General features: G+C 48.1%; 1 protein-coding gene across 3 annotated transcripts in view; it reads right to left on the reverse strand.

Annotated features, from left to right (window-relative positions):
- NR5A2 (nuclear receptor subfamily 5 group A member 2) overlaps window positions 1-11060 on the reverse strand; it is a 98003-nt gene extending 86943 nt beyond the window's left edge. Inside the window, exons 1-2 of one of the 3 annotated variants that reach the window (XM_063344739.1) lie at window positions 10799-11060; window positions 106-243 (exon numbers count right to left, since the gene is read on the reverse strand). In XM_063344739.1, coding sequence (XP_063200809.1) covers window positions 106-243; window positions 10799-10862 — 202 coding nt within the window. In that variant the 5' untranslated portion in view covers window positions 10863-11060. The other 2 variants (XM_063344742.1, XM_063344740.1) reach the window with 2 other exon arrangements.
- Between the last annotated feature and the right edge of the window lie 7913 nt (window positions 11061-18973).

Consider the following 18973-nt stretch of genomic DNA (forward strand, 5'->3'; position numbering starts at 1 on the left):
CTCGCAGTCGGCAGCCGTAAACTTTTTTGGCAGGACGAAGGGGCTGTTTGCCGAGGGGGGCCCGAGCGTGCGCGGTGGGGTAGCGCCGTGCCTTTCCCCCCTTACCTTGCATGTTTTCCGGCATCTGCCCCTGTTCCCCATTCGACCGGGCGAGTCCCAGGGCCTCCGTCTCCACTTTGGGCAGCATGACAAGGCGGCTGCGGGCCGGGGTGGGGGCTCCGTGTCCGTCCGCGACACCAGCACCTGGACACGGCAGCACAGATTTAGCTGGAGCAAGAGGCGCTCGGCGGCCGCTGCCTGTTCCTCCTCCTCCTCCTCTTCCCTCCTTCTGCTCCGCGCCAGCCCTTGCCCTGCTGCAGCGGGAGCAACGAGCGGCCCCGGCCGCCGGGAAGCGCCGCCGGGTGCCCGCGGCTGGGGGAGCCGCGGAGCGGTAGTCGGGCTGCAAGCAGCGGGGGCGGAGAGGAAAGGAGGAGGAGGAAGACTGGGGGGTGCCGGGGAGGAAGGAGGAACCCCGGGAGCCCGCAGCAGCTCCGCCCGGGGCTCAGCGCGGCGGCAGCCCGGCGCCCCGATCCATGCGGAGCGGCACAGTGCACAGGAGCGCTCTGCCGCCGCTGATGCTGCTGGACAGGGTTCCCACCCCCGTCCCCCTCCTCCCTTCCTCCCTTCCTCCCTCCTCCTCCTCCTCCTCCTCCCCCTTTTCCCCCCGCCACAAGTGCGGAGGTGCCGAGTCGGGACCTCTAGCCCCGGGCCCGCGGGGAGGCGCTCCTCGAGCCCAGGGGCTGCAGGGCGCGGGGGGCTCCGGCGAAGGGGGGCCTCGACACCACCCTTGCAGCCAATAAGGCAGAGGCGGGACGAGCAACACCCGCCGCGCACACACACACACACGCACCGCACACACACGCACAGGAGCATACACGTTTGCCCAGCGCGCTCACCCCCTGCCCAGTTGTTAAACAGGGCTGCGGGGTGGGGGGGCCTGGGATGCAGCCACCCCTCCCGGCCCCAGCGGAGCCTGACGGGCCGCCAGCTCCGCCGAACCGGGCTGCGCCTGCCCTCCCTCCAGCTGTGTGCCTCCTTGCTGGCGGGCAACGCCACTCCAGTTCCCCTGGGGCCGGCGGGGCAATTCCCCCGTCCGGACAGCGGCGACTGCGGTGACCCCGGCCCTCGCCTTCCCTCCGGTCGGGCGGGGGTAGGCAGCGGAAACCCTTGCGCTTGGAGAACCCCAGCCCTTGCGGCCACGTTGCCGCCGCGCAGCCCTAGAGCCTGAGTAAAGCGGGAGGGAGCCGCGCTTGAGCTCGCTGTACCTATTCTGGCTTTTTGGGTCTCCCTCCCCTAAACTTCTTGCGAAATCTGTCGGTGCCAGTTGCACCGTTTGCACAAAATCCAATGCCCTGACAGAGCCACCGCTTGAGCAAGAGACTCCCTTCCCCGGCTCACGGTGCAGCAAGAGGCACTCGTTTCCAAGTTGTCCCAAAGAACTCGTTTCTCTCAAGCGGGTGTCTCAGCGGCGAGAGCCGGGTGACCCCGCGGCGTGGCGGGACGGGGACTCCGGATGCGGCGGGGTGCCGAGCCGCCCGGCAAGCCGGGCCGGGGGTCTGCCCGCCTCCGCTGCCCTTCCCGCCTCTCCCACGCCGGGAGCGCCCGGGGCGCTCCGCGCAGCTCCCACTGCAGCGCATAGATAGGTTTAGCGGTGCGGGATGGGCGATATTTGCACCTTTGAAAGCATCCGAGCCCCCCGCCCGAGCGCTCGGCTGCCCGTACTCCTCTGACACTTTAATCTCCATTGTGTATACTAAGAGATGAAAATATTTGGCAGTGAAAATTGCTTCCGATTGAAAGTGAGGCGCGGAACCGTCTCCGGCGCAGGGTATAGCATTTCCCATCGGTTGGGATTTCCATCGGTCATATAGCATTTCCATCGGTCAGTTTGTGAAAACTGACCCTTGTTGTAACTTATTAAATATTTGTGACGATCGCAAGGTGACCAGCGGTGGGACAAGCCCTCCACGTGCAGAGTGCGGACTCAGCTGTGCTCTTGCCTAGACAGTTTAAACTTTTCGCATCCAGTAACTGGAAAAAGAGAGCTTTGCTTAATTCAGTGCAGATCCCGAGCCAACCCAACACCAGCACCACTGGAGTAGAAAACGTCTCTTGCTTTCCTTCTCTGTGCAGGGATTAACATTTTTGGGGATGGACCCAACGCGCAGAGAGGCTCGGACCTCTCGGGCTCTTACCATTCTCACCCCATTCCCCTTTGGGCGGGAGGACAAGCAGGCGAGCTTTTGATCTGTATCAACACGTTATTTCTCAAGTTATAATTTCAGAGTTCAACAGTTCGCCTGCGAATAAGTTTTAGGACGGAAACAATGGCGAGCGCTGGGAGCGGGGTGGCTCCCAGCGATGATTTGGCGATGGCTAAGGCGGGGTGGCCGAAAACCATCCCGAGGGAAAGCCCTCGTCTTTAGGCAGAAGTAGCTCGGGCTGAGACCGCGTCTCGGCCCTTGGAAAGTTGTTATCAGATACACTAATTACCAACAACACCTCTGGCAGGCGTCTCGCTGTAGCATCGCCCTGCGCTGAGCCCGGACCGGCTCTGCACTGGCGGCGTCCGCAGCGCAGCGGCGGCTCCGCTCCGCTCCCCCGGGCGCCCGCCGGAAGGGTGTCGGGGCTGCGGGCCGGGGGTCTCCGCGGCGCGGCGGGGCCGCGGCCCTCCGGCCTTGCGAACCTGCAGCCGGGCCGCTTCAGCCTGCTGCGGGCCCGACGGGTGGCCAGAGGACCCCGGGGGCGGCTCGCAGAGGAGCTTCGCCTCCTCGTAGCCCTTCCCCGCAGGAGAAGCGTCGTCAGAGCACAGCTCGGCTGCACTTACGGCAGACCGTGGGAAGTTTAGCACACATCGGCAGGGCACCGCCGGACCCGCGCTCTGCAGCTCGCTGGGCTCCGTCGGGGAAAGTGACGGTCCGTTCCCTCCCGCTCGCCGCCGGGTGGGTCACGCCGCTTAGCGACGCCCCGCCGGGGCGCTCCGTGCCTCCGCTCTCGTTATTGCTGCTCCGGGAAAGGCACCCGCGTTTTGGGCGAAAGCCGGGGAAGGAAACCTCGCGTCCGGAGGCGAAACCGGCCCGAGCGCTGCGGGGGCCAGGCGGGCTGCGGCCCCCGCGGGCATCCCGGTCGCCTGTCCCCGCCGGCGGCTGGCCCGGACCGGGCCGTCTCTCCCCGGCCAATACTCCCTCTTGGACACGGCCCTAGTACCAGTCCCCGGGCTCTTCGCTCCTACTCGTGGGCTTAATGTCATTCCGCCAGGGAAGCGTTTGGAGCGAGTTCAAATTGTACATCGCAAAGCCACTCCGCGAACTATCGCTACGGATGAAAATACTTTGGAGTGGTTATTACACATCCACATTTCTCTGAAGTAACAGTTTAGGGCAGTATATATTATAAATGATACCTGGTCCCTTGTGGCTACATTTAATTTAACATGGAGTTCTAGCTCTCACGATTGCCTTGAGCAACCTTAATTACCCTTTCTTCTAATCTCTTCTCCATTCCTTACTAAGTTCCCCAAACTTTTTTTTTAATGTGATTTCTCTCCTGAGTTTGCCTGCCTTGTTCTGACTTTGCCTGAAGGTCTTGATTGACGCGTGTAATTATAATTATAAAAGATGATGGCTCGGGGAGCCTCCAGCAGCCTTGATTAGTACAAGCGGCAAGACCTGGAATATTTTATACTTCCCTATTTAAATGTATGTACATTTACATTAAAAAAAAACACGGTCTAATTTTAAATAATCTGAAGCTTCTTCCACCTCTTTGTTTTCAAGGTAGAGGGTTCTGTGTGATGATATTTCAAGGCAAGCTCCACTTTCTTACAGCTTCAAAGAGGCCACGGAACCTGGGCAAATTTCAAAGCCTTTTCCCCTAAGCAGGGACATTTCCAACTTTGAGGGTCTGCTCGATGATCAACAAATAGCACGCTCCCTTCTACCTTTGTGTCGGGAAAGTGTGCCGGAAAATGTTTATCTTCCCAGCAAACTAGCGAAAGAGAACTTTTTGGGGGAATGTTCAAGACCAACTTCGCAGAAGCAAATGAAATAAATAAATAAATGGAGGACTGAAACTTTTCTGCTGGGAAGTCTAAATTCAAAGCCGATCAAAAAGACTTAGAGGGAAGCATGTCAGAAGGAGAGAAATCCGCATCCTGTCCCTCTTCCTCTCCCGCTGAGCATTCCCGTTTGCCGCCAGCCCAGAGTTGCTCTGAGCAATCACTCACTGAAACGGGTGGCTTCAGCCAGGCGCGGGGCGAGAGTCACCGCCACGCAGCCTGTCCCCGGCGCGGTGACAGAGCTCCGGGCACAGGCTGGCACGGCCCCGGGCACGGAACGGCGCCGCCTCGGGCACAGACGGGTGCGGCCCCGGGAAATGCCCCGGAGAAGGCAGCGTGTGGCAGAGAGGCAGGCGCAGGACCCCTCTGCGGCTGGGAAAGTTTATAACGCGAGTTTGCTGCTTCACCTCACACACCTCTCACGCCCAGCTTTACGGGACTGTTTACACCAGGAAAAGTGTATCCAATACAGGCTCTGCTCTACTTTCCTCCCCCCTCCCCCCGCCTCCGTCCCCGCTTCGCTCTTCTCTTCTCTTCTCTTCTCTTCTCTTCTCTTCTCTTCTCTTCTCTTCTCTTCTCTTCTCTTCTCTTCTCTTCTCTTCTCTTCTCTTCTCTTCTCTTCTCTTCTCTTCTCTTCTCTTCTCTTCTCTTCTCTTCCTTTCACCTTAAATCTCCCCCCCTCCACTCCTTGTCATAACCACATCACCCCTACAGTACGAAGGGGAGAGTACCTCGAAACCTTCCAAATCCCGTAGCCAATGCGTTCCTCTCACCACTTTGTCGAGGAAATATTGCTTTTAATTCCTAGGCATTCATTTGAGCGGAGGCTGTTAGTGCCTCCAACTTAGGCTTTAGGAAGTAAATTATCCTCTCTAGAGAACTGAAAAAAAAACAACTCCAAAAAACCCCAAACACAAAAATATACTTTCCCCCCTGTATCTATTTTTGATCCACTGTCAGCGAAACAGAGTGGGTGCTTCAGGCTGAAATATTTTGTGTAGTAAAACGCACACCGCAGAGGATCACTTTCCAAAGCCTATTGCCTTTTTTTTTTTTTTTTCTGCTGCGAATCATTCACTGTTGCCTTACGGAGATGTCGAGCCTCTCTGGTCCGACATAGAGAACCATTTCCAAACAGTCAATTATTGACCGAGAAGCTATTTTTAAAACCCGGCCGAGCTTACTGCTGCACGCTGGAATGCACTGCTGCCTTATAAACACCTGGCAGCAGCGCGATGCAAAGCTACAGGAGACTCCGGAGTGAGGAGTGCGCCGGGCCAAGTGGGTGGTAAAGCACCTCTGTGATTGCCTTTCTTTTATTGCTAAGTGAGTCATCAGCGAGGTGTCGTAACACTTCACCTCCTCCTGCCGCTGCCTGCTCCGCCCGGCCCGGCTCGGGGCGCAGGGCATCGCCGAGCCTCCCGGCCCATCGCCCCGCCTCGGGGCTCCCCCCCGCGGGGCCGCCCGCCAGAAAGGCAGCACACGTATGGGTACGGACGGTTAGTGATTTCTTGGTGCAAGGCAGCTTTCTGACGGACATTTTGCTGAACAAACTGGAAGGCGTGGAAGGGCTGAAGCCCCGGGGGTGTGCGAAAGCTGAGGCGCCCCCGGGCGCCGTTCGTAAGGCGGCGAACCCTGCCCAGAACTGGCGGGAGGGGTTCCCTGGATCAGTATCAGCAGCGAGCCGCAGCCTTTTCCACGCTGCCGCGTGGAAACCTTTATTCATTAGGACACTTAAAGATCCAGTTTTGCAAGTAGGAATTCTGCTGGATTTTTTTTTTCCTTCCATAAATTACGTTACTTCCATAGGGAAAACGCCTTCTAGTTCCGCACTGCGTGGACCTGTTGCCGCTAACGGTGCGACGAGGAAAGCGTGGTCGCTCTGATCGCTCCTGCCCGCTGCGGGGGTGGCTGCTTCCCCTCCCTAACGGGAGCCGAGGAGGTGAATCCTAACGCAGGGGCTCCTCTCCTCGCCGCTCCCGCCCGCCCAGAAGAGGAGCCGCTGCCCGGCGCGGTGCTCGGCGGTGCGGGGCTGGGGGCAGCCGCCGCGGGGCCAGGCCGAAGGGACGCCGAGGACAGTCCCGGCGCTCCCCCTCCGCCGCCGCGAACCCACCGCCCCTGCCCGACACTGATAATTAGTTACTTTTCTGATGAGGCTCTTTTGTTTCTGCCTGTGCTGCCCTTTTGGAGCCGAGTGTGGAACATCTAGTTAAAAAAGCTAGAGCTTGGTCTGGAAACAGATCTGCAAATGTATTTGTATATAAAGCAAGGCTCCTGTCAGGGCTGCGCGCTGTTCTCTGTATCATAAGAGATAATTGATTTCTATCCTGCACAGACAGGCTTAAAAATGAAATTTCTTTTGCTGAGGCAACTGACCTTGATCTGTTGGTGGAAAAAAAAGAGATGTTTTAGGTCTGCCTCCCCTTCCCCCACCTCCTCCCCCCAGTTATGTTTTGAAACTTGGAAAACTTTATTCAAAAATAATTTAATATATGATCTTTATAATGAAAAAATTTTAAGCTCATATATATATCTCTCATACAAGATTTCTCCACACATAAGCACGGAATCATAAAACAAACCATGCGAAGATAAACTAGGCATAGTTTATACTGAGAACTCTTGATAAGGATTGTGTACATGTGCATGTCCATTGTATTAAGAATGTATTAATATAGATTAATGTATAAGCTTGCATATCTATGTAATACATATAATATACTCATGCAATATGTGAGTAAACTCTAGATAGTAATAATAATCTGGCATGAGAAGTTGTAACAGGTTTCCTCGCAACGCAGCCAAACACAACGCCTGCTGCGGATAATTCTTCCCTTTCACCCTATATAAAGACAAATTTGAGAGCTGACCTTTAAATTACCCACACGGACCAGTGGCTGGAGGCGTTTTGCCAGCACTAGAGGTCTTCCTCTGGAGACCACAGACATCATCATTGTTACTTTGTCTCATGTATTTGTGTATTTAAAATCAGACTAACTGGAAAAAATCGTGTGTAAATGTAAATACTGCCCCTTTTGTAGGCAGCTCCTTTGCAGTATAACAAAGGGAAAAGTATTTAATGGGAGGAAAATTGATAAAAGTAAAGAATAACAGCAAAAGTTCACTGTTATGAAAAAATCACCTATGGCTCATATCTTGCAGTCCTCACACAGCCCCAAACTGTTCACTGCTGTGGAAGCTTTGCCTGCATCATTGCTGGCCAAAATCCTAATCCAAACTTTTAAAGATCATATTTGCTGTCTTCATTAACCATATGAAATTTAATTACATATGCATTCTAATAAAAATAATAATACAGAAAACCAAACCTTGCCAACCTCAAGAGCACTAATTATAATACGATAACCTGCCTGAGGACGTACATTAAAATTAAGATGGCAGTGAGTATTAGACAAGCTGAAGTATTTCGTACTAAGGAGCCACAAATGATTATTTTTCCTTACATAACAATTTTTTAAAGATAATGAAACAGTTATTTCTCTTAAATAATAATAAATAATGCTTATAAAAATTGCATGGTGTCCCTAATGACATTAAGACAAGAGGCTGATTAGAGGAAAAATAAAATTAGTCAAGTAGCTTTGTATTGCCCTGGAACCTGGTAGACGAAAAAAAGTCACGTTACTTCTATAAAAATTTTTCTAAGTCCATATGATGTTCTTCATCTGGAAGACAGGATGTACTATTAAGATTTTGAGAATTCCATCTGCCTTTTTGACTAAATGACTGTAAACCTAAAAGCAGGTGCCAACAATGGGTAGCGCCCACTCACAGTCTTGCTGCAGGCTGGTTGTGTTTGCTCTCCAAGGGTCGGATCCACTGCCACTTAAATCGGTGGAGTCTGATTTGCACTCATGGGAGCTGGATGAGGCCCTCCTTGCTGGGAGAAAGCTAGGTCATTCTTGCTGTGACATGTCACCGATTTATATCAAAAACTAACTTATTCCTACATGGGTGAATGCACTGGGGGAATCTGCAAAGCAGGTGCTCCCTGACAAGGGCACCTCGCAGCCACTGGGGTGGGAAGCAGCAAGTGCCCTTGGCCTGAGGGGCTGGCGGGGTGGAGGGCTGCAGAGGCTATGGCAGGGACGCCCTCACAAGTCTGCCTGCTCTGCCTCTGATTAGAGAGGAAAATATGAAGGAGATGCTGGCAAGAACAGGATGAAAGCCCAGGGATGGGATTTATTCTTAAGATCACTTGGCCCCGCTGCTGATTGTACTTGTACCCTGGGAGAACAGCTTTTTCTTCTGAAGAAATACTCTCCAAGTGCAAATAAGAACAGAATCCATCTCCTTCCGATCTGGTTCCCCCACCTCCAAGCAGAGGCCTGCCGGGGGGTGCTGGTTACATTTAACCCTTACAGGTGTGTGGTGATCAGTTTACAATGCTGAGTTACATGAGCTTTTCAGGGATGCCACGATGGCCTTTGACTGCAGTGTTACGCAAGGGCAGAATCCTCCCCCTGACCCAGAGCACGCAGGATTTCGAAGAGTTTAACAGGATTTAGACCTGCTTTTTCTGGCCCATGCTTTGCTATTCTGTCCTGGTATATCTGTCATACAGCACATGTACGAGTGCATTTTGGAGGTATGGTGACAAGAGTGCTCTGCTTACTTATGTCTCCCACCACTCTGTTTCTCATATCTACAGAATTTAGGGAACTCAGACCTGCCAGTCTTTTGGAAAGCATGACAATGGCACTTAGTTTGTCCAAATATGACAGATAAGAATGTCTTATTTTCCCTTCCGCTTGGGTTGTATCCTTTCGCCCCAAGAAACTTTATTTGAGTGACCACTCTTCAGACACATAAGGTGTATTATTATTTTACTATCCCATGATGAAGGCTGAGGAGAAAGGAACAAAGGCTCCCCCAACACCCTTCCCTCCCTGGCAGCCAGAAAGAGCAAAAGTTAGAGCGAGACCCAAGATAGCAAGGACCAGCTGGGAAGCTGGACTTGCCCCCCTTTTCCACGTGTTTCTCGGGGCAGAACTATACGGAAGAGCACCAGAGAGTCTCTGGCTTTAAATTTTCTGTGGCTTTGCTGGGATCAGCCCTCCTGGCCCAGGTATGGCCTGACCCTGGTCACAGCCATGTCCAACAGGCCATGAGTGCCTTGTGCCCTCCATCTGTTGTGGATGGGATACCCCGACAACACTGCCACAGGGACCACATGGCTCCCTCTGAGGAGAAGCACCAGGAGCCCATCCTGGAGTGGGGCTGGCACCAGGCACAGCTGGCCAGGAGGCAGGTGGTCGTGGACCTGTTGGTGTGATCCATGGGACATTAATCCTCCAGCCATCCATTTGCAGCCCAGCATTTGCAGCCCAGCAAACCTCACTACGGTGTTGGGCACGTTCTCGTGCTCAAGATGTATAGCAGGTGAAGCGGGTGAGAAGAGACCCCCTGGGGGCCATCTGCCTGTGACACAGCCAGGTCGGAGATGGAAGCCCTTCCCTTGGGCACCCGCCCCTTCCCTGTGAGAGAAGCAACAGCTCCACCCAGGAGATCAAGATCAGGTTTCAGCTATGTTTGCAGCTATTTCCTGCAGCTGTTGCTGCACCCTCCATCCCCACAGTCCCGAGCCTCCCTTGATGGCAAGGTGCCCATATGACACCCAGCTTCAGGCTGAGCCCCTCGCCTGCCATGTGACGACGCACTTTGGGGGCAAGAGGAGGAGAGCGAGCCCTGGTTCCAACACAAAGGCCGAAGCTCCCTTTTTTCATCCTTGCCATAAACTGCTGTGTTGAGGCACCAGCCTTGCACAGCCTTGCAAAACCCTGGGCTGTGGAACCTGGAGAGCTGCTGGGCCAGCTTGTGAGGAGCTTTCTGCTCCGCGAAGGAGAGGTTTCCCTTGGCAAGCCTTCTCTAGCCCTCCTTGGTCCCGGCAGAGGCTGATGGGGCAGGGCATGCTATCATGCTGCCAAAGCACAAGCACCTTGCGACCGGCGTCTGGTGAGAGGCAGAACGACCCAAGATAGGAAGTGCGAGGTGGCGAGTAGAGAGGTGGCAGGGAGGGGCACCTGCTGGGGCTCGGCCACAGCCACCACAGCCCTGGCAGCCCGGGGCAGCAGCCTGTGCAACTCCCCTCGCGCCTGCAAGCCAGAGCAACCGGCCCCTGCCGGCTTTCTGATGGGGAGTGGGTGCTGATTCCATATGCTACTGAAAGTATTCACTTCTTTGCTGCTCTGAAGCCTTAACTGACTTTTATTATTCAGCCCACCCCCACTGAATGACACTATATCTGCATTTTTAGCTATGAAAAAAGAATCTGCGTTTGACATGTGTGTTACAGAAAAGACCTGAGAACATTCCTGAGGTTTTCTTCAACAAGAATAGTCAGGCGAGAAGCAATTTTAATCTAATTTTTGCAAATGTTTATACATGCACACACACACGCAATTTCACAGTTATTAGCAATTGTTGTAGATAAAGATATCATTAATTATCTGATTATATATTTGATAATCACTTTATCTCTGGAGAAAAGTGTTGTTCACTGAATCGTCAGTTTTCTTACATTTTTACGTTGTATTGTAAAGTTCTTTTTTTTTGCCTAACACGTGCAAATTAATCAATTTTGTTGGCTTGTCCAATTGTAATTATTTTTTCAGTTTGGACAGCCCCAAGTCTAATATATTTATGCAGCGTCTTCAAAACAGTTAAAAAGCTGTTACTTACCAACTGATGTAAGTCCATGTTTTATAGATTCCTGTATGATGGCTGTGTGGGAACCAGAAGACATTATTAGGTGTAAATATACGGTACACTTGGGTGCAAGGTGTACAGCATTGAGCACAGAAGAGGTGCAGCCTGTAAACTTTTCTGGCCTTGAGACCCAGGCTATAATAACCTTCAGTGAAAGTCGGTGTGATGAACAACAACAACAAAAAGTTATCCAAGATTTCAGAAAGTAACAAGCATGTCTTTGAGTGGACTCTGTACTTTTTCCAGCATTAGTGACCTGCTGTAAACCATGTATCCCATTTCATGATAGTCTCTAATCAGAAGAATTGGAACCTGTGATAGGTTTGGCACTGTCACGTGGTTTTGTACAGCTTGATAAGAGGACCCTGTTATAAAGTGACAGCAAAAGAGATAAGAACTCTTGGCAGATAATGGCAGAGAAATGATTAACCTAGAGTGGAGAGGTGCTATGAAGCCCAGAGAGTGGAAGGTTGTAAAGTTGTAGGGTCATAAGATCATACTGAGTGGATGAAAAGCCATACCAACGTAAGTGTAATGACTATAAACTCAGACTTGTGACCTGTCTTCTTGATGTCATCACCTCTTTGCACAGTGGACAGCAAGCATGGTTGTTTTGGCCTCTGTAAACATTCTTTGGATGGCAAAACAAGCAAGCATTAATTCCTTAAAGGACGCTTCTGAATGTGCTTGGGATTCTATACTCTGAGTAAGAGCACCAGCAAATCTCTGGTGGTGGCTTGTCAGACAAAACCATTTTATTGCCCCAGTCCTCAGGCTGGAGACTAGCTCCAGGTTGTAGCCATTTAGATGAAAGCATACACTACTTTCTCCACGAAGAGCTTTACAGCATGGTTAAACATTGATATCCCAGGATTATGATACATAGACAGTACTGCGCTCACCTCTAAGGCTGCAAGGTACAACACCTATTCACAGGATGTCAAAGGGCTGTCAGGTGTTTTGCTGTAAATAATTATTCTAAAGGCGGGCAGCTGTGTAGATGACCGGGTGATTTTTCAGCCCAGCCGTGAGTGGGTCAGGTTCTGCTTTCACACCCCCCAGAGGAAAGGCAGGAGTACGGGGCTCCCTGGGTGACACCGTGCTGCATTTACAGCTGCCTGAGCGCAGTGTGGCTTCTTGCACTGCAGTGCCACCGGCAGCCTTTGCAGCCGGAGCCCAACAGATTAAGTCTGCATACACTTTGTGAGATCAGACTCAAGCTTGAATAATCGGATGATATTTGATATATCAAGTCTCTTGAAAAATAGAGAGCAGTTATTCCACTGTGGGCTAGATCTGAAGCCTCTTGAAGTCAGCGGGATTTTTTTCTCTTTAAATTTGCAGAGGGCTGTAAAGCAGCATATGCTCTTTTATATACTTTGTCTTGGTGGTTAGACTTTGAGGATAAAGTGGCAGACAGGTCACTTCATGCTCAAACTGAACTGCTTTTCAGGCTTCTTCTGGCTGGGATGAGAGCTAGAGAGCAGGTCTGAAAATGGGCTGGATGTGGCAAACTACACATCAGACCTTGCAGCCAGGAACCCTGAATTATCGCTTGGTCTGTGCAGTACTGCCCTCCTCTAGAAACTCTCTTAGCGAGGCTGTAGAGGGAAGACCTGATTTTCCAAATTCTTATTAAAAACTGCATTAAAGAACTTTATTACTATGCTGGAGTGTATAAATCAGACTTTTGTTTACCCAATTAACAAGTCACTATCATAAATTCTCATTTTGTCTACGGTACATGCAGCAAGTAAAATCGTATAGATTTGCGCACCAAAACTCTCCAGAAATTGTGTTTCTCTTCCTCTTTTTTATACTTCTAATTATACTTTTAAAGGGAGGAAACTGTACCAAGCTACCTCACAGCAATGCTATGAATATTATTGGCTTGCAATGTGTATGAAATGCTTTAAAAGCAAAACATGCTATGTAAGTTTATCTTCCTATTTATTAAAGGAAAAAAAAATTAATTTATAAGTCTGGTTAAAAAGATACTATGAGTGTTTTTTTCAGGGTCACTGATATTTTTTATCTGTTTAGACTGAGTGAAAGCTGGAAGCCAGCTTTTACAACAGATTTCGTACAAATCTAAAGAATTTGATTGTCTATTCTAATTCATTTGGTCATCAAATAGATTTTCAATTCTATTAAAAAAAATGAAAACAATCATTTATTCCATCAGAAAAAGCATGTCTTTGGGGACTGGGTATAAAATAAATGAGAAATGCTGCAAATGATACTGTGGTTAGAAACTTTCCACTGTGTCATCAGAGACATTGCTGGAGCACTGTTGGCCCATATACAAGAGTCTCTATAAAGGAATCTGCCGTATGTGGGGGAGAGAGATACTAAATCATAGGAAATATAAAGAAACTTCATGCTTTTGGCTTCAAATGCTATCATTCCTTTCCTTTTTTGCATCTGTATCAAATGTCAGGGTCACTGAAAAATGTTCGTTTTTTCCTTTCTGATACTTTGTCTCCATGGATAGAGGAATGTACGCCAGGTGCATAACCAGACAGACTTTCTTTGCTTTTCTTTATACCTAGTCCAGTGGGGGAGAAGAAACTCGTAGGGAAACTTGGGGATAATCTTTATCACCCTGTGATCCAGCAGCTCTATATGCTTAGCAGTGATATATTTGGGACCCAGCTGAAAAAAGTATGTAAGGGTGTGCGTATTGAGGCGTACGAGTTGTATCACTGAAGCCAAGTACCTGGGTTTATGGCTGAATACCTTGCTTGATCAGGAATATTGAACTATATCTTTTCACATGGAAGTCCCTGGTAGAACAGCCACTGACCTTGCTGGGAACAGCTGCTCCTAACCCTGGTTGAAGCATCATAAACTCATTTTGTATCTCAGTGTTTTTCAGGCCCCTCCCCCCCACCTTTTTTTTTTTTCCTCTTTTCATCCTGAGAGGTGAGACAAGACTTTTGAAAAGTAGTTTTATTTTATTATTTCATATATGCTTTTCTGTCTCAGGTCTTTCAGGAAGATAATTAATTTGAAAACATTTTCTGTCTTTTTTTTTGCCAGTTCCTGTATGATGAAATTGTCCCTTGTTTGTCCCTCAGACAGATGTCCCCCAAAGAAAGTGTACCTGATTTCAAAAGCTTGGCAACAATCCCTCCTTTGACTCTTGCACATCATATTGTTTTGCAACCACTTAACACAAAAAATGGAGTCAGAAGGAGTTTCTCATCTCGTGGGCATTTTCACAAGTGGCATTTCATTTGGGCACGTAAGGTTGTTTAGAACAGGCTCTGGAAATGGACAGACGAATGAACAGTGACCTTTTCAAAGAGTTTTAATCCCTGACTTGCATTTAGTGAGGTCAGTCAGGATTTTGTAATTTTTCTGTAACATTTTGGATGTTGCTTTTCTTAATCCAGGATGGTCCTTCTTGTCTTTTTATGCCATCTGAAGGTATCATCACCTTTATTATCAATGCATCTCAGAAAAGGTAAATGTTCAGCACAGCACACATCAAGTGAGGAACGTGATCCTCGTTCTACCGAAAGTCCAGGGCAAACGTGGCATTGACCCTGGCATGGCGCCTACCAGGCATGAGCTCTCTGCTCCTGAGAGTAGTCCAGTTGGTTTCAGCTGGAGGTTTGATTAGGTGGAAAGAGATTTACAAAGCCTGTTCTTTGATCTGGAAATCACTCTCTCAAAACTTTTCTTCATTTCAGTCCTTCCAATATTCCTCCTGATCTATCACAGACATTTAAAATTCTTTTGGATTCTTCAGTGTATTTTCTCCACCTTCATGAATTTTATATTATTTTACATGTGCAAAACCAAGGCATTAAAAATACAGTTTTATGACTTTCCCCCAGTAGTTCTGTAAAAGAAATTAAGAGAATCTGATATATCTGGCAATCTCCACCTTTTGGGTTTTTCAGTGAAGTAATTGCACTACTGAAATGTAAAAATCTAATTTATTAAATTATTTCCATCAATTGATTATCAATTCCTGTTTAGTCTTATGTTATGGATGCACTATTAGATGTCTTGTTAGTTTTGTTTTCTCACATATATATATATTTATCACATGTTATGTTTATCACCTCAGTAATAGAATGTAATGGCACTAAAATACATTTCAGTATATGCTACTCCTTACTGATGATTTTCAGCATATTCAAATGCAACTCTGGTGAGCAGTAGCATGATAAGTTCTTTGTGTGTGTTCAAAATGCAAACTGTTTTCCCCGATTACATTAGTCAGAATATTTTAGCTGTTTCATATGTTTCTGTTCTCTGTTTGGATGACCAGAATTTAATAGAAACCATATTTGGAGATGAATAATGAATTGTAGGAATTACAAAATTGCTTCCTGTGACTTTTCCCTAATAATTACTTACGAAATTTTATTTCAGTGAATATTTCTGCTAATAAATTAATACTAGAAAAGGAGGTAAATGCAGACATTTGTAAGTACTTTCTTAGGTTAAATGAGCAACTAGGAAACCTTCAGGCCTGCTTAGGAGGAAAACTCAGTTCTATGCAGAAGGAAACGCACAGCTGTAGCTCACAGAAATCCTTTTTTGGCCTTAACTGAAGGAATAGCATGAGCTTTGGTGGGACACAGATTTAGTGCTAGCTCTCTGCACTGGAGAAATAAAACTTGGTGTGAGAAGAGCTATCTAGGCAAGTTTTATCTGCCTGCCTGCCTGTCTGTCTATGCAAGCAGCTTCAATTTTAATTTCTTGCATACCTCCTTTTCTTCAATAATCTAACTTATTGGCGTACAGAGAGAAACGATATTGATTAGTTACTCATGGAATCTTTTCAAAGCTTATCTAGGAGATATTTACTAGAAATGGGAGCAGAGTGTTTGACTTTGTGAGAAAAGGACAGATTTCTGTGAAATGGGCAGGGGGAAATTACTTCCATGTACGTAGCAGTAACAGGTGTTGTGAACTCATCCATCATTTCACACAGCACTCAGGAGCAGAAAACAGTTTCTTCTTAGTATACTATTAATAAAGTATCATCAATATATTACTTCGGAAGGAGGAGAAGAGAAAGAGAGGACAAAGAGTCTTAAAGTGGATCTTAAGTGAAGGAAGCTGCATGTGTGTTACACCACACACTGACTGGCTTTGTTTGAGACCATAGAGTAAGTGGGAGCTGAATCACAGAATCCCAGAACCACAGAATGGTTGGGTTGGAAGGGACCTCTGGAGATCATCTAGTCCAACCCCCTGCCAGAGCAGGGTCACCCAGAGCAGGTTGCACAGGAACACGTTCAGGCGGGTTTGGAATGTCTCCAGAGACGGAGACTCCACCACCTCTCTGGGCAGCCTGTGCCAGGGCTCTGCCACCCTCAAAGTAAAGAAGTTCCTCCTCATGTTTAGGTGGAACTTCCTATGCTCAAGTTTGGGCCCTTTACCTCTTGTCCTGTTGCCGGCCACCACTGAAAAGAGCCTGGCCCCAATCCTCCTGACACCCACCCTTTAAGTATTTATAAGCGTTGATAAGATCCCCCCTCTGTCGTCTTTTTTCCAGACCGAAGAGACCCAAATCCTTCAGCCTTTCCTCATAAGAGAGGTGTTCCAGTCCCCTAATCATCTTGGTAGCCCCTTGCTGTACCCTCTCCAGCAGTTCCCTGTCCTTCTTGATCCGGGGAGCCCAGAACTGGATACAGTGGCCCAGAACTGGACACAGTAGCTAATAGAAGGTGGAAGACTGGCAAAAGAAAGCAGTTCAGAATGGCATTTCGTGTCTAAGCAGAGGGGCTCTCCTTACTGAAACTTATTTATTGAACCAGGAATAGAAGGATGTCTGGAGGCTGATAAACGGTAGAACAGCATGTAACGCACACTTGATGGACCACCTTCCAGCCAGAGGGAGGAGGAATCAAAGTTTAGTGCTCAAGCAGTGGGTCAGATGTGGTGCAGAGGAACGCTTCCACTTCTTTCTGTCTTCCCAATGAGCGAGTGCAGAATTTGTTGCAATTTCAAAGCTGACTTTCATTGGGAAGGACGCTGGACAGGAGAGAAAAGTAGGGTAAAGGTCATTCAGAAATAAGGATTTCTGATCATTTTAATAACTGTGAGAAATGTAGCACCTGGCAGGAGAGATAAGTGGATTTTCCTAAGCTGTGTTATAGGCAGGTAAATATTGCTCTGGTTTATGGCACTAATAATTAAACAGAACACTAGTCTTTCTCTTGGCAATTTTAAATTTAAGGTGGTTGTTTTCCAGAGGCATATGCTGAAATCTGAACAACAGTAGCTACTTTAGATGTAAGCTTCATAATAAAATACCAGATATATTCTGTCCAGTGGATATCTTCCATAAGCTTATATAGCACTAAAGAAACACATTTTTTTCATTGCCTTCCAAGTCATCTACGCACCACTCTTGGTAAACATTGCAGTTCTTAAAAAACAGGACAAGTAGACTTCAGATCTGAGAAAGGCTTCATTCCTTCAAGAACATCTTCTCCCTAGTGCAGTTACATGAATAATAGATTAGTATAACATATTAATTAATATTTTTATATCTTTTTATACAATGTCCTCACAGTTTGTTAGACAGTATACTTATTTTGTTTTCTATGCTTAGACCACAGTAAAAAAGGCAGGTGAACCTGGAACTTGTGTGCCTATATTTCTTGGGAGAGCAGGAGCACCTGGGATTTCCGAGGAGCCCTGACTTTCAGGGAGCAACTTTAAATCGGACTGTTAATGCATCTGCAGTGGCAAGCAAATCTTTATCTCCTGTTGCCATTCTGTTTGTATAGTGCCTAGACAAAGTTCTTCATCTCAGACTATGGGTTCTGGGTACAGATGCTCTGTACCCTTATTAACTGTAAACTCACATTATTCTCATCCTAAAACTGTTATTCTTGCTTTCCTCTGGTCACTGCTGCCTAGCCTCCCATTAGACTGAAATGCTTTTCAGTGATCCAGACAACAGTGTGTACAATTAAGATGGAGATCTGATCACGAACTCTGGAAAATACTGTAGTACAAATATACACATATATACATATATGTAAGTAGTAAGAGATATTCAATAAAGCAATAGCAGGATGATAAAAAAAGAAAACAACCAAGCTTTTGACAGGGCCCTGAGTTCCTGATGGGTCTGATGAGCTTCACCTGGGCCCCCAGTCACATGGTCCTCGCCCACTAGGCTACAGGCTCATTTAAGCTCCAGCTGAGGACTCAGCCTATTTCCTGAGGTGTGCTGGATGGGGCCCTGTTCCTAAATTATTCTTTGGATTTTTTGGCTTGACCTCAGACCTGGATGATTTTATTGCTTTCACCCAATGGCTGCTGAAGCACTGGTACGACTTGACACTACTCTACTTGACCGGCTCCTGTGCCATGGGACTGCACTCTGTTGGTGAGTTTCCTGCCCAGTCTATGTTGCTACTGCCCTTATTTCCCAGTTTACTTCCTATTAGGCTGCACCTGGCCCTTGCTCTTCCCTGACACCTTCTGTAGGTGCTCTCCTCATCCCTTTCTAAGAATGGGTAATAACTATTTCTATAATGAAGCATAGGGACTTGCTGGTGACTCACATGTGCTTTTCAGTTAGAATGTGGAGGCTTTTCAGAATGTGGAGGCTTTTCAAATAGCAGTCTGCTTGTCTTGGGATTCTCCCTATAGATACATAGGTTTGGATTTTTTTCTTTTATAAAGGGGGAAGCAATTTTGCTTGTATAGCTCACAACAAAGGACAGCTAAGAAGAACATGCTCTTTCCCTTTGGTGGTGTCTGGACAGGGCACCACTGTCCTTAGAATCATAGAATGGCTTGTCTTGGAAGGGGCCTTTAACGGTCACCTAGTCCAACCCCCATACAATGGGCAGGGACATCTTCCAACCAGGTCGGGTTGCTCAGAGCCCCGTCCAACCTGACCATGAATGTCTCCAGGGATGGGGTATCTACCACATCTCTGGGTAACCTGTGCCAGTGTTTCACCACCCTTGTTCTAAAAAACTTCTTCCTTGCATCTAGCCTAAATCTACTGTCTTTTTGTTTAAAATCATTGCCCTTTGTCCTACCGCAACAGGCCCTGCTAAAACATTTGTGCCAGTCTTTCTTATAAGCCTTCTTTAAGTACTGGAAGGCTGCTATAGGGTCTCCTCAGAGCCTTCTCTTCTCCAGGCTGAACAACCC

Source organism: Chroicocephalus ridibundus, chromosome 8, assembly GCF_963924245.1.
Source record: "Chroicocephalus ridibundus chromosome 8, bChrRid1.1, whole genome shotgun sequence".
In the NCBI taxonomy this organism is placed as follows: Eukaryota; Metazoa; Chordata; class Aves; order Charadriiformes; family Laridae; genus Chroicocephalus; species Chroicocephalus ridibundus.